At 32.7% G+C, this 14,048-nt stretch overlaps 1 protein-coding gene across 4 annotated transcripts in view; it reads left to right on the top strand.

Moving 5' to 3' along the window:
• LOC126886719 (TATA-binding protein-associated factor 2N-like) overlaps nt 1-14,048 on the top strand; it is a 42,571-nt gene continuing 28,523 nt past the window's right edge. For all 4 annotated transcript variants that reach the window (XM_050653727.1, XM_050653725.1, XM_050653726.1 and 1 more), the window contains exons 1-2: nt 1-163; nt 216-516. In XM_050653727.1, the coding sequence (XP_050509684.1) occupies nt 403-516 (114 nt within the window). In that variant the 5' untranslated portion in view covers nt 1-163; nt 216-402. The remainder of the gene's footprint in view (nt 164-215; nt 517-14,048) is intronic.

Here is a 14,048-nt window from a genome sequence, read left to right as displayed (position 1 = left end):
CGTCAATGTCACATGTCACTTGTCGCAAGAACTGAAGCTGAAGAAGGACGCTGTCGGTTTTCTTTTCTGTGCATGTTTCACCATTTTTAATAATTTAAAAACCCGCTATTCGTAATTTTGTTGGTTGTCTTTACGGATTACTTACAATTTTGGAAATAAAATGGTAATATACATTCTCCTTTTTTATATATAGAAGCTAATTCGTTAAATTTTAGACTCCCGGCCGATCATCAACGACTACAAAAGTGTTTGTAGGAAGTTTGCCTCCAGACGCTACCCCAGAGGATTTGAAGAAACTTTTCGAGCCCTACGGGAATATTGCAGAATGCGACATCGCGAACAAATGTGGATTCCTCCACTTAGAGGATGGCGAATTGGCAATGAAGGCCATTGACGAGCTAAATGGTATGGAATTCATGGGTTCCAAAATTTCAGTGGAAAAGGGGCGAGTTAAGCCGCGAAGGAGTGGCGGTGGACCCAGAGGTGGAAGAGAACGAGGAGGCCCGTATTCAAGAGGTAAGTAGTATAATGGATACATTAGATAATGAAAAAACTGTCAGGGCCCCGTAACCGGGCGTGCGACGCACGCGGGCGCAACCTCGAAAGAACGCCAAACCGAAGGTTTGGTAAATAAGAAATTTTTATTTTAATTGAGATCATTTTTTATAAAATTTTAATTTTTGCCATGGACTCATAGAGAAAATAATTAAAATCTTATTTTATGTTTGGTGTTAACAAATAATTACTACTAGGTATTATTGTATTCTGAAAAACAATATAATGTCCGAATATATGTTTCTCTGTATTAACCGCTTAACGTGCTTACCCGAGTTAACTCAGTTTTAAACTACGTTTCTATTTTCGCCTAACCGAGTTAACTCGTGTTTAAAATATTTGTACGATATATAAGGCGCCTACGTGTTTTAACTCCTCTAGCGCTAAATAACAGTATCCCCACTTGCATGGGCGGCCATACCTATGGGAAAGGAGGGCCGTGGCCCCCCCCTAGCTTTTCGGGTGCTTTAAACAATATATGGTTATCCAAAGTATACGAAATGTAGTCTGCAACATCTTCACGTCTTCCTAAAAATTTTTATATGGGCGCCCGTGCCCACTTGTTTTTTCGTTTCTAATTTTAAACTTTCTACGATCACGATGAGTAGAATTCTATTTTGCTGACGTCACGTTCTGCCCTGACTGTGACGTACCTCTGTGTGTAACCCCTTGTTTTAGAGTGTATCACACTGTTAGCAATATTTAACATTATTATACCTACTTGAATAATTGCGATTTTCTTCTCTTACTTGTAGTATTTTGTATGTAAAAAGTTACGACCGAGTTAACTCGGGTGAGCGCATGAGGGTATTTGATATTTTATATTTTTCTAAAAAAATATGTGTTTTTTTACTTTAGATTATATCTAGTGACAATAGTCTCGTTCGTAGTTTATTTTACTGTAATAAAATAAATAGGTAATTTTTTGACGTATTTTTGCAAATAAATGTGTGTGTTACGTGGTTAATGTTTTCTAAAGTAAAAAATAATACAGGGTGAGTCATGAGGAACTGTACATACTCCTACCTCGTATAGAGGCCCCTATGGGGAATAACAAATGACCATTAAAAAGTGTCTGCTCCCCTTGTTTAATAATATACAGGGCGAGTTTCGCATTTTGGCAGAAATTTATATTCGTCATAATTTTTGAACGGTCAGATCGTTGTGTCTCTTATTTTGGTCAATCGTTACACTATTACCACCTAATCAACTGATTTATTCAAACTAGCAAAAAATCAGGTCCGTCTTTAAAAAATTATTTCGTTTGGGTCTTAGAAAAGATTTCACCCTGTATACGCTTTTTAAAAACTCTAATATTAATTTTACAAATTAAACAAATAGGCAATTAAAATACCATATTTATTTTTTCCCCACACGATTACTTAATTTTTTATAAAAAAATCTAATTTGACTATGAATTAAAAATTTGGTAAATTGAACCATAGATTCAAAAAAAAATTAACTTTTATTACAAAAATTAATTTTTTTAAACAAATATTTCATTTATGTTACCACCCAATCAACTGATTTATTCAAACTAGAAAAAAATCAGGTCCGGCTTTAAAAAATTAGTTCGTTATGGTCTTAGAAAAAATTTCACCCTGTATACGCTTTTTGAAAACTCTAATATGAATTTTACAAATTAGAGAAATAGGCAATTAAAATTACATATTAATTTTTTCCCCACACGATTAAGTACTTAATTTTTTATTAAAAAATCAATTTTGTCAAAATCGCAATTTTACCATAAAAATAAAAAAAATTAAACAACGTTTTTCTTAAAATTAAAAGTTTTACCATTTTTTTTTTTTTCTATAACACGTCTAGATCTAAAACTCACCATAACACTTCTATTTGGACTCCATAGTTTAACATAAACGTGATCAAATAGATAAATTTTAAATTTTTTCACTTAATTTTTGCGATTTAACTTTGCAATTCACGAATCTGCACCTTTTATTTTTAAAAATTCCTAACTTTTACAAGAAGACTGGAAGTCTACAACAAATGTCATAGTCTTCACAATGGTAAGAGACATGTGCTGTAAAAATTTCAGAAAAAAAAAATTTAAATGGAACATTGTAGCGAGTTAAACCGTGATTTCATCTTTTTTTTTCATTTTTAGGTTAAAATTCTGATTTTGACAAATTTGATTTTTTAATAAAAAATTAAGTAATAGTGTGGGGAAAAATAAATAAGCCATTTTAATTGCCTTTTTGTCTTAATTTGTAAAATTCATATTAGAGTTTTCAAAAAGCGTATACAGGGTGAAATTTTTTCTAAAACCAAAACAAAATAATTTTTTAAATCCGGGCCTGATTTTTTTCTAATTTGAATAAATCAGTTGATTGGGTGGTAACATAAATTAAATATTTGTTAAAAAAAAATAAATTTTTGTAATAAACGTAATTTTTTTAAATCTATAGTTCACTTTCTTCTTCTTTTGCCCTTTAAGTGTCCAATTTTAAACATAGGCTTCCCCCAGTTTCCTTAAATTGCTTCTGTTTAGTGCTTTCTGTTTCCAGTGCGTTCCTCCTGTTTTTAATGTCGTCTCCCCATCTCATCTGGGGTCGTCCTCTTGCTCTCTTTCCTGTCCATGGTCTCCATTGTTGTATCATGCTATTCTGCCTATTTTCTGTTTGTCTAGCGTTATGACCTGCGAAGCTCCATTTTAGCCTGGCTATATGTTGGCCTGCGTCTTTGACTTTTGTTCCATTTCTGACCCAGTTGTTTTGCTTTTTGTCGGTCAATTTTACTCCTAATATTGCTCTCTCCATGGCTCTTTGTGTCGTCATTATTTTATCCATGTTTGCCTTGGTCAAGGTCCATGTTTGGCATGCGTATGTATAGTTCACTTTACCAAACTTTTAATTATTATTCATAGTCAAATTTAATTTTTTTATAAAAAAATTAAGTAATCATGTGGGGAAAAAATAAATATGCCATTTTAATACCCTATTTGTCTTATTTGTAAAATTCATATTAATGTTTTCAAAAAGCGTATACAGGGTGAAATTTTTTCTAAGACCCAAACGAACTAATTTTTTAAAGCCGGACCTGATTTTTTTCTAGTTTGAATAAATCAGTTGATTGGGTGGTAACATAAATCAAATATTTGTCAAAAAAAATTAATTTTTGTAATAAAAGTTAATTTTTTTAAAATCTATGGTTCACTTTACCAAATTTTTAATTCATAGTCAAATTTGATTTTTTTATAAAAAATTAAGTATTCGTGTGGGGAAAAAAATATTTTTTTTTTTTTTTTTTTTTTTTTGGTTTATTGGCTTTGGGAAGAACCCGTTTTGCCACGAAAATTTATAACATTTAAAAGACTATACATATAACTGAACACAATTTGGTACAAATACAATTTTTACAAATCTGTACATATAAATACAGTAACTGAATACAATTATTGGGTACAAATACAGTTTTTACAAATCTATACATATATATTTAATACCTAACTGAATAAAATTTGGATTGGTTGATACAGACCTAAAAGTTGAGGAAATTATAAGCGTCTCCTCGTACGACCTAAAAAGTTACAAAAAATAGCTCTTACTTCGGGATTATGGATGCACTCCAGCATAACGGAAAGATAATTTTGAGGAAACGGGATTTTTAGTTTCGTTAGTTCCGTAATAAGGTAAGAGGTGGCATTAGAGTTATGACCGCATTGAAAAATCCAGTGATTAAAGTCGTCAAAACTGTCACTGCAGTCACAGAGGGGGGATGTGGCCAATTTCATCTTATAAAGCTTAGAGTTGACTGCTCCGTGTCCAAAGAGGCACCTAATGTATTTGGTGTTAATTTTTCTATTGGGATGGCTTCTTTTAGCAAGCTTTGTAGAAGGAAGTGTTGGAAAAAGCGTGCAGTACTGAAATGCATTGTTAGATCTAATTGTTGTCCATTTGTCTGCCCATTTAGTTCTTAAGTTTTGCTTACATATAGATAATGCGTCTTGTAGCGTTAATTCGGGGGCTTGTTTACCATCAGTGATAGCTCTTTTTGCCAGTTTGTCAGCTGTTTCGTTTCCCGTTATGGAGGAATGCCCTTTGGCCCATATGAAGAATGTATTTATCTGTTTATAATCTAAGGCTCTTAAGGTTGTCAAAATTTCCACGATTATTGAGTTATTGTATATGGAGGTAACCGGGTACACCAGAGCTGATAAAACAGATTTCGAATCCGATATTATAGCCAAGTTTGACAAGGGTAGCAGTGAATTGTTTGCCCAATCCAAAGCCTTAAATATAGCAAGTGCCTCTGCTGTAAAGATTGTAGAGTTTTTGTTTAGTTTAAACAACAAACTTTCGTTTGTGTTTTCCCTGTACACTGCACATCCTGTTCCAGTAGGGGATTTGGATCCGTCTGTAAAAAATTTATGTACATTACCTAATTTCTCTAATTCTATTTGCATAGATATGTTATTAATTGCTGGGTTATCATTATATTCTGGAAAAATAATATTTGGTTGTGTAAGACATATATCGAATTTAGCCGTGAAGAGCGGCAAACCAGAATCATCACGTAGTTCGATGTTTGAGACTGTTGCAAATGCATCAGCTAGAGGGGGACAGTTTCTGTTATGCCAGTATTTATTAGTGTAGCTATATGCAGTTAAGATGCCTAAATTTTTAATAAGGTCGTTGTGTGTAAATCGTTTTTGTTTAACGACGAATTTTTCAGCTAGTAACTGTCGTCGAAGTTGCATGGGGGGTTCGCCACACTCTGCAAGGAGAGCAGCTGTGGGAGTGGATTTAAATGCACCAAGAACAATGCGTAGAGCCTTGAACTGTACCCTATCTATTTGTGAAAGTCTGGAATTAGTGGCTGATCCATACAAGAAACAACCATAATCTAGGATAGATCGAGTGTACGCTCGGTAGAAAATCAAGTTAATGTTAGGGTCAGCGCCCCAATGATATCTGTTAATTGCTCTTAGGATATTAAGACTTTTTTCACTTTTCTTAATGCATCTTGATATGTGATCGGACCAGGTCAGTTTGCAATCAAATGTGATACCCAAATATGTGTATGTTTTGCAAACAGGTATAGTGTGATTTTGAATTGTAAGGCTATTAAGTTCTGGCAATTGGTGTCTGGTAAAAAATACAATAGCAGATTTATGAGGTGATATTTCAAATCCCTGTTCAGGAAAGTATTTAAAGCAGCAATGCACTATATACTTAAGATTACTAACACATTGAGAGTAGTTTTTATGAGTAGTGTATATAGAAAAATCGTCAGCATATTGTAAAATTCTTGCGTTCATACCAAGGTTGTGAACATCGAGGGTATAGATATTAAATAGAAGCGGGCTCAACACCGACCCCTGTGGCAGACCAGAGTTAACCTCTCTAGGACCTAGAGTATTTGTATTGTATTTTATAAAGATCTGTCGTCTGAGGAACATATTAATAAGAACAAATGCAAATTGTGGTGGTATATGGATGTATGTTAACTTTTCATATAAACAATCCAACATCACGCTTTCATAAGCACTAGAGATATCTAAAAATAAGGCAGCTGAATAATGGTTTTCTGAAAAAGCCAACTGAATTTCCGTTGCAAGATTGGCTGCACAGTCGAGAGTACCTTTACCTCGCCGAAAACCAAACTGGGATTGAGGGAGGATGTTATTATTTTCTAACCACCATTCTAATCTGAGTTTGATAATTCTTTCCAAAGTTTTTAATACACAAGACATTAGAGAAATGGGTCGCAGAGCTTTGTTGTCACTGACCTTAGGAATAGGAATAATTAGACACTGTTTTAGTGAGGGGTAATCCGTATCTCCTGAAAGTATATTGTTATATATTTTGCAAAGAAAGTGTTTCGCCGAGTCAGGGAGCTTTTTAATCATCATGTAATTGATGCCATCTAAGCCTGGAGCAGTAAGTTTTGACGATTTGATATTAAGTTCTAACTCTCTTAGTGTAACTGGGGCTAGAAGAGAATGATCATGATTACTGGTGGGTGTGTAGTGAATGTAAGGACTAACAAAACTTGGAGCTAATTTATGAAAAAGTATTTCCGCCTTATCTTCTTCACATGGTTGGATATCATTTTTCTTCTTTTGAAATCTATTAATCCGGCGCCAAATTTCCGAGGGATTTGAATTCCTATTAAGTTGAGTACAATAGTCTGCCCAAGCCTGTTTGGCTTTCAATTTGAAGGTTCTTTTGCATAGCGCATCTATTTTTTTTACATTGATATAATTTGAAGTTATCATATTGCGCTTGTACGTTTTGTAAGCTTCCTTCCTTTGGGTAACTAACTGTTGACATTCCTCATCCCACCAAGGGGGATGAGGAGCCTTTTTAGGAGAGAAGGGGTAAGTTTTTTTAACCTGTTCCGCTCCATCGTATCCACGTATGGATATTTTTAGGTATGGCGAACTTTACCACAATATCCACATACGGATATTCATATAGAGATATTACTGCACTCTGTAAAAGTGGTGTAGTGCTCTGTAGATTAATTTGGATCACGGTAGGACATGGATATCCATACGGCGATATCATGGTTAGCCATTTTTTTACACAATTCCCAGAATAATGTAAACAGCTCAAGGTCGACGTTTGTTCATTGTTCACTGTCTTTTTATATATGTTTTATTTTTATTTAGCGTGACTTTATAAATTAAATAATAGACATAGATAGGTACATTTTAATGGTATCCAGATGTGGATATTTTGGTAGTACAATCGATATCCAAGGGTGGATATACTATTACACCCAAATATCCTTATGTGGATATTCTGGTAAACACTATAAATTGTCGTATAAATTCAAATTGCTTCAAACATTTTTTTGGCCCCATAGGTGAATATATCTTCTATTATACATCATAACTATCGTAAAATGTATTTTCATTAAAAAACTTTTGCTGGTATACAGCTCCCTATCTCAAAAAGTGGCCTGGAGCGGAAGGGGTTAAGAGCTGAATCCGCCGAGGATGTCATTGAATTGGTGATAAAGTTAATCATTTCGTTAGTATTGTTGAAAAGCGGAATCTCGGAGAAATCTTTATCAATTTTTGTTTGAAACAATGCCCAATCAGCTTCTCGCATAGACCATTTATGAATGGGGGTAATATTAATATTATCAATTCTGAGTTGTTGTAACACAAATGTGATAGCATAATGGTCAGAGCCATACGTATCTGCTTTAACAGACCAAGAGAATTGTGAGCTAAAGTTGGACGAAATGAGGGTAAGATCAACACATGATGGAGGAGAGCCAGGGGCAGATACTCTGGTAGGAGATCCGTCATTTGCAATGATAAAGTTGTCGAAGTATTCTAAAGCTTCCATGAGTATGTTACCGCTATGATCATTGTTTATAGAGCCCCAGGCTCCATGATGGGCGTTAAAGTCGCCACCAATAATAAAATTATGCGGAATTTGTTGAAAAAGAGAAACATAGTCGTTCACTGTGACTGCAATGCTACCTGGACGATAAATACTAACCACAGATATTTTGGTGCCATTGACATCAATATCAATGCCACAAACTTCAATATTTTTATTAAATGTTTGGTTGAATACTATATTATTGTATTTAATATTATTAGAGATAATTATGCTAACACCTCCACCTCGTTTATTACGTCTATCTTTTCTAATAATATTAAATCCCTGTAAGGACATTTCATACTTAGGTTTGTACCAAGTTTCCGAAATAAGAGCTATATCAAAGTGTTCTTCTGTAAAAAGTTGCGTAATAGAGTTTTTATTAGAGTACGCTGATCTAGCGTTCCACTGGACAATTTTTAAACCGGCCATATCAGGTAAAGAAATGTTTAATCACGCTGTTAATTATATTTTCTACATCTTGTATAGAGGGAACTGAACTATTAATCGCAGGGTTTCGAGCAGGAATGTCTGAAAAGAAATTATGGATTGAATCCTTCAAAGTAGTAGCGAATTCATTTTTAAGATGTTCATCGTTATTTTTAGATACATTTTTATTATAGTTTCCGAACTGGAATACGGGGCTAGCACAAAAGCTAAATTCGCTTGGAGCGGTAATAAGCGTAGGAGACGATGGGTGTATTTTTCGTTTTTTTCTAGTAGAAGCTGCAGTATTTGAAATATTTGAAATGGAAGGCAAATGTTTTGATGAGCTTTGAGCAATATTGGAATAGGTATTTGGCCTGGAAACTAATGAAGGGAATTCAGTAGTGGATGACAGTAACGGAGCAAATCTGTTTTTTTGAACAATACTAGTGTAGGCAGGATTGTCAATAACTTTTTCGGCCTCTTTGAAAGAAATATTAAGGTGTGCCATTGCTTCCTTAGTTCGTTTTTGTTTTTTATACTCTGAACAATCTCGATTTGTCGAGTTGTGTGAATTAGAGTTACAAAAAATGCAGAAGTTATCACATTGAGTGCATTCGTTATCATTTTCTTTGCCGCAGTTTCGGCATTTCTTTTTTCCTTTACATTGAGATGCAGAGTGACCGTAACGAAGACAATTGTAACACTGCATAACAGGATGAACGTACGTGTCTACAGGACATCTCACTTTATTTATATAAATAAATTGGGGAATTTTGTTCCCTGCAAATGTGACAATTATCATTTGACGGGGGATTTTTTCAATCACTCCGTCTTTTATTACTTTTCGAAACATTCTTTGAACCTTACGAACAGAACACTCTGATTTTATAACTTTAACAAGATCATTTTCAGTCAGATATGTATCGACCGATCTCACAATACCTTTTTTTTCAGTTAAATGTGAGGGGATATAAGCTATCAGTTTATTGTCTTTGAATACCGAATTTTCCACTAATTTGTTCGCAACTAACCCTGAATTAACTTCAATTTTAAGTCTGTTACGACCCACGCTACTAATTTCTAAGATCGATTTTTCGTATTCCGAAAGTGCTAACAGTTTTTCACCAAGTCTCATTGGATGCAATCTTCCCACATTCAAAACTTCGTGTTCCACAAAAATTAAGTACGGACCTGTATCTCTTGACGTAAATCGATTATTAATGGAAATATCGCGTCTGAAAGACTGGTTTGGCTGGTCTAAATTACTTGCTGTTGTTGTTAATGAGCTTTTATTGTTATCATTATCTGCTGGAAAAACTTGATTTTTGTCCCCTGTTGCAATATTATTCTTATCGGCTTCTGTAAATCCACGAAAACCATCTTGATTAATATTTACATTTGAATCGTCGAGTTCCATGCCATCCAGAACCCTGATATCCTCGATTCTTATATTTGAAGATCGCGGCGGCTTCCCGCCGCCAGGTGAAGTTCCCGACATCCGTCCCAGACAGAAGTCGGATTTTTAAGTATAATTTCCCAGGACAAATTAAGTAATGAATCGACTTGTAGAAATCCAAAAAACTTAACCAAATAAATGAGTAAAAGGTAAACAAACTGTGTATTTTTTGCGGCAATTAGTGAATCGACTTTTAAATCAAACACGTCTAATCACTAAGAGATTTGATAGACGACTCGGGAAAAAAAAAAAAATAAATATGTTATTTTAATTGCCTATTTGTTTAATTTGTAAAATTAATATTAGAGTTTTTAAAAAGCGTGTACAGGGTGAAATTTTTTCTAAGACCCAAACGAACTAATTTTTTAAAGACGGACCTGATTTTTTGCTAGTTTGAATAAATCAGTTGATTAGGTGGTTATAGTGTAACGATCGACCAAAATAAGAGACACATCGATCTGACCGTTCAAAAATTATGACGAATATAAATTTCTGTCAAAATGCGAAACTCGCCCTGTATATTATTAAACAAAAGGAGCAGACACTTTTTAATGGTCATTTGTTATTCCCCATAGGAGCCTCTATACGAGGTAGGAGTATGTACAGTTCCTCATGACTCACCCTGTATTTAGGGTATGGTGCATAGTTCTAAATATTATTCAATAATTATGGACTGTACCCCAGATTCAAGTCATACAAAGCAAATAAGCCTAATTTTGCGGTTTGTTGAATTAAACGATAATTCTAAAAAATGTTCAAATACAAGAGTTTTTTAGCTTCTCACCTAATATTTGACGCTACATGGGAAGGGTTATTTAATTTTTTAGTTGAACTATTACAAAATTTAAATACAAAAGACATGAGAGGTCAAGGGTATGATAACGGTGCCAATATGCGTGTATGATAAGGGTAGGATAATCCTCTAGCTTCTTTTGTTCCACGCGCTGTACATAGCTTAAATTTAGTACAGAATGATGCTGCTAAAGTGTCAAAAAAAATAGTAAACTTGTTTAATATAGTACAAGAACTTTACGTATTTTTCTCTTCCTCCACAAAAAGATGGGATATTATAAAACTATGAATGTTTCTGAGTCAAATCTACAACCCTTATGTGATACAAGATGGTCGAGTAGGATAAAAGCTATAAAGCCATTGAAATTTCATATATAGTATTTTTACTACAAAAGCGATATTACGTAGGTCAAAATTGTTGACGTAAGAGAATTGTCAAGACATTAGAATGTGACTTTTCATTATTGCTATGTTTATTATAAGCTTATTATTTTGCCAAGGTAAGGATAAGTTATTGATGTTACCAACTATATCGACAATACTTTCAATAAAATATGAATTAAATTTGTTTGCTATTTCATTTTTATTTTGAAAAATAACCTGACCATTCTGATTTTCAAATTGGACACGATCGGGCACATCGACCGATTTCATGTTAATTTATTTTTTTAGAGTTTTCCACATTTCCTTAGGATAATTTTTGAAACAATCAATTTTATTATAATAATATTCAGATTTCTTTGATTTTAATGTGTTGACTACATCATTTCTATATGCTTTAAACTCATCCCACATTTCTTGCTTTTGAAGTTCTGTGCATGATTTAAAATATTTGTAAGCTGTATCTCTTACCTTAATTTTAGAATAAACCTCATTATCAAACCATGGCAACCTAGGATTATAATTTGCGTGTTTGAATAGGACATAAGTTATTGATTTCTGTCTCACAGTTTATAGATAACTCATGATAAATTTTGTCAACATCAATACAATTAAGATTCCAGTTATATAGAATTAGATTAGTTTTAACAGTATTAAGAGTATTAGTACTGAAATTCCTATATTTTTTACTAATTATATTAGATGTGTTATTTGAATTGCTAAAATTAACTGAAACTACTGAATGGTCACCTATTTTAGGAATATCATGGACTTCTGCAATACAATTATCTTCATTTGTTAAGACTAAATCAACTAAAGACTTACTATTATTAGTTATTCGCATTGGTGTAATAACTTTTTATTGAATGCCATAATTTGATAACAGATCTCTCATTTTATTAACATAAAAATCGTTAGCCATAAAGTTTAAATTAAAATCACCAACCAACACAAATTGATCAACTTTACAAACAATGTCATCACAAATATCTTCAAAATCTTCCAAAAACTGAGCATTTGAACTCAAGGGAGAATGGTAAAGACACCCCACTATCCAGACTGAAGATGGAAAATGTATTTTTACCAGTTTGCACCAGTAATTCCTTTCAAGGACATATGACTTAATATTTACGCAAGTGTAACAATTTTTAATATATAGAACAACACCTCCAGTATGACGGCTTTGAGAATCACATCTTATGCATTTATAATTTTCAATCATTATTTCTTTATCTTCAATATCATGTGTTGTCCGAGTTTCACTCAATAATAAAATTTTAGGATTAAAACATATTAAATTTTGATAAATTTGATCAAAGTTACATAGGATGCTTTGAGCGTTAACGTAAATGATGTCAGAATTTAGAAGTATGTTGGGTTGCAAAGTTAGTTTTTTTGATGTATTTTATCTACAATAGTTGGTTTATTGTTAAAAATTTTTATAGTTTTACTATTATCACCAGAATCATTAATTTTTTTTAATTCTAATTTAAGTTTATTTAAGTACTCACGTTGGGCATTTGTCTGATCAGAAAATATCTTAACACTAGGGCCTTTGATAAGCTCTTTATTCCTTAAAACCATTTTAACATTTTCGGTTGATGGCAAGATAACCTTTATAGGTCTTATTTTTTCTGGCTGAAATTTACCTACTCTAAACGATTTGATTTTGCTCTTGTCTATGTCGAAATTCTGTAATATATCTTGAACCACATTGTTATCTTCATCATTTCTCTCTTGATTTGATTTCATTTTAGATTCATTTACATTAAATATTATTATATTCAAAGCACGTCTTTGTCTATCCATAATTTCATTAATTAAATCTTCATTATCAGGACATTGGGAAGGTATCTTAATATTTTCGATATTATTTTTCAACTCGGTGATTTCTTCTTCCAATTTATCAATTTTCACAAGTAGTTTAGGAATCAACTTAATTCCACTATGGCAGTCTTCACAATAGAATTTTAGTAGCCGCTTACCTTTGAGGTCCATCACTTTTAATTCACTTGCACTAAGCCCGGAGCATTCTCGATGAGTTGACCTTTGGCAGCTATCACATAGTAAGACTGAATCTCCTGTCTTAATTTTACATGTTACACATTCCATTTTCGGCCCTCGGAAACAACGCAATCGTTCATTCTGCGTTTAACTTTTTCAAAAATACTTATTAGCTTTCTCAGGATTCGAAAAAAATGAATATGTACATATAAAACACATTGAACATTTTGACAGGCGACATTTTACGCCTATGCCCTTAAAAATCATGCTAAATTTTTTCTTTTTTCACCCCTGTAACTTTTTAAAATAAACATTATAGTAGTTTTCAGGGACTTTCGACCCTCAGTAATAATGCAATCTTTCATTCTGAATCTTTCATACATATTAGTTTTCTCAGGATTCGAAAAAAAAATGAATGCATTTAAAAAGCATTAGCCCCCAATTTTGCGCCTACCCTCTTAACTGAAATATTAATGTTTTATTTGTTTTTTTTTTTGCCATCATCAGCAAATCAGTTATAAGAAATCATCTAGAGAAATAAATGTTTGGATTTTCTGTGCATTTCAATTATCTGTGCCACGTCTGGAGCACAGATAATTGGGGTTATACTGTATATATTTCAGATGATTTTCTAAGAAGTTTTATAATTTTATAATACTTTTTGTTGTAATTTCTGATTTTTTTGTGAATTTTTTCCACTTTTTAAAGGTTTTTTTTTTAATTATTTTAGTTTCCGAAACAAGAATCACAAAGTCTTATTTACTTATTTATTTATTTATTAACGGGATAAACCCAATACATACAAAATACAATAAAGCAGAGCTTTTGTCATAATAATGAAAATATAAAATTTAGATACATGTAAAACTACAACTATAAAACACAAACATAAAAAATAAAAAAGAATATAAATTATTTGTAAATGATGAAAACAACTGAATTAACTATAACAGTTAAATCTATTTAATTTTTTAAATTCAAAATTCAAGACGCCCGAGTTCTTGTTTAATAGAGGAAACTGAAGAACCAAACAGATCTATTACATGACTAAACTTGTTTCCATACAGGGC

The sequence above is a fragment of the Diabrotica virgifera genome, chromosome 6, assembly GCF_917563875.1.
Source record: "Diabrotica virgifera virgifera chromosome 6, PGI_DIABVI_V3a".
In the NCBI taxonomy this organism is placed as follows: domain Eukaryota; kingdom Metazoa; phylum Arthropoda; class Insecta; order Coleoptera; family Chrysomelidae; genus Diabrotica; species Diabrotica virgifera.
Note: the sequence above shows the minus strand (reverse complement) of the source record. Positions and strands in the feature narration are given on the sequence as shown.